The following is a 1,979-nucleotide window of genomic DNA, read 5'->3' as shown; positions in this document are numbered from 1 at the left end:
CCTTAGCACCTCCCCCACCAACTAGCACCTTCTCCCCTTTTGCCTGAGGACACACCCCAGCAAACACACCCCACGCTTTCCACAGAACTTACTGCAGAGGGGATGGGAAGGACCATTTCCCCCAGGATGACCCTGGGAGCGCCCATGAGTAGAGGTGCCCACTACTTCCCTTGGGACCCAGACCTGCCTGTTCTTCCTACTGGGGAGCCAGGGTCATATAGAATAGTCACTACGCAGACAGGAGTCAGCAAACCCTTTCTAGAAAGGAAAGGCTGAAAGCACTATGGTCCTTGCTGGCCATGGGTTCTCTGTGTGTCAAGTCCTGTCCCTTTGTAGAGCAACAGCAGGCAATGGCAACCTGCAGATAAAAGGGAGACCAAATGTGGACACCATCCTAGGTCACTGACCCCAGATGAGGGCACATGCTGTGTCCTGGCAATTGCTGCCCCATCCCCTAGGGTGTCATCTCCAAGTGGTGTAAGTTGAAGAGTCACAGGTGTGTCCGACCCTGCCTGTGGCTTCTGAGTGGTGTGGATGTGATGTATGTGAGTGGAGGTTCTATGGTTCGGGGCCAATGCTCCCCTCCTTTGCTGCTAGGTGGCATCATCAGTCCCTCAGGGTGATCAGGGACCCTCCCTGAAGCCTCAGGTGTGAGCTGAGGGTGAGGGGTGCACCCACATGTTGTCCGGGGGATCAGGGCCAACTGCTTGTGCAGTTTCTTGGTTCCCTGTGGCCCTGCTCCGGCCCATCCCAGGAGACCCATCTGTGTCTTCTCACTGCTGGGCCTATCTTCCTAATGATGTAAAGGGTGAGGAGCACACCCTGTGATGGGCAGCTCTGAGGCTATGTGGTCACTGACCTCCCATAGCTGGAGGCCCATCTCCACCAGGGCCCAGGACTACACCTAGAGCCTCTTTTAAATGAGGGGATTTCGCTGCTGTGAGTGGCACAGCTTTGCTTCTGAGCACTAGGGGACCCTGTTGTGATTCTACAGTTGACAATTGCCATGAAATCCACATAGCACCTTTTCCAACCACACATGCTTCTGGGATCTTAGGGACTCCAGGGTCAAATAGCCATATAAGTAGGTCCAGTCCCTCATCACAGAGTGTGTATGGCTGCCTCCCAGCTACAAGAGCAGAGTTGAGTAGTGACAGGGAAGGTCATATGACCAGAACAACCTATAATAGTTACTACATTAACTACAAACACTATCCATTCCCGACACAAATCCAGGAAATGTGAAAACACCATCAAATGAGTCCATGAACCCAGCATATCCCCCTAAGCTGGACCTGACACAGGTGTCCATCCTTTACTTTGCCCCAAATGCACCTCATGAGTATCAGGGGAGCAAGTTAATGCTTCAGATCTCTGGAAGGAGGATACACACTGTGTCCACCAGGAGTGTCTGGGTATTTGCTGTTTCATGGTATACACTTACCAGAGTGAATGCCCATCTGGCTCTGTGGGGGAGTCTGAAGGAGTCATTGCAGTTGCTGTGGAATTGAAGGGGCCCACCAGGGCCTCTGGACTCTCCTTCTAGTAATGGACTCTGGGTCTGCGGTGTGGCTCAGTTCTCAAAGCTGGGCAAAGGAGCTCGATTATTTCCTGGGGTGACTCATTTCAGCATCCAGGTCATCCATCCTTGCGTTTTGTCTGTATTTGTTGTAATTATTTAAATCTAGCAGTATTCGGGTTGAGTTTCCATCTCTTTTGGATCCTTGACCCCTTTGTTCTATGAGCCATGAGCACACCTTCCTATGGCTGAGGTCCCCAGCTGGCATTGTGACTTCTTTAATTATTTCCATCATTGCACCCTCCTTCCTCCTGACAGTTGACAGCCTCCACTTGAGATCTGTTATTTCAGGATTTTCCATCCCCATTACTACTGGGAGCCCATTTCAGGAACAGCATTTCCTACCCCTGACCCCGGCCTTCAGCAACAGGCATCGCTGAGCTTCTTGACAGTCTGCTGC

At 51.8% G+C, this 1,979-nt stretch overlaps 1 protein-coding gene across 1 annotated transcript in view; it reads left to right on the top strand.

Annotated features, from left to right (window-relative positions):
• LOC105515565 (NKG2D ligand 1-like) overlaps positions 1-623 on the top strand; it is a 2,194-nt gene extending 1,571 nt beyond the window's left edge. The window contains 1 exon segment of the mRNA XM_011947389.1: positions 598-623. Within this exon segment, the coding sequence (XP_011802779.1) occupies positions 598-623 (26 nt within the window).
• Positions 624-1,979: the final 1,356 nt, after the last annotated feature.

The sequence above is a fragment of the Colobus angolensis genome, unplaced genomic scaffold, assembly GCF_000951035.1.
Source record: "Colobus angolensis palliatus isolate OR3802 unplaced genomic scaffold, Cang.pa_1.0 Scaffold263, whole genome shotgun sequence".
Classification (NCBI taxonomy): domain Eukaryota; kingdom Metazoa; phylum Chordata; class Mammalia; order Primates; family Cercopithecidae; genus Colobus; species Colobus angolensis.
The sequence above is the reverse complement of the archived record's forward strand: the minus strand, read 5'-3'. Positions and strand labels throughout refer to the sequence as shown.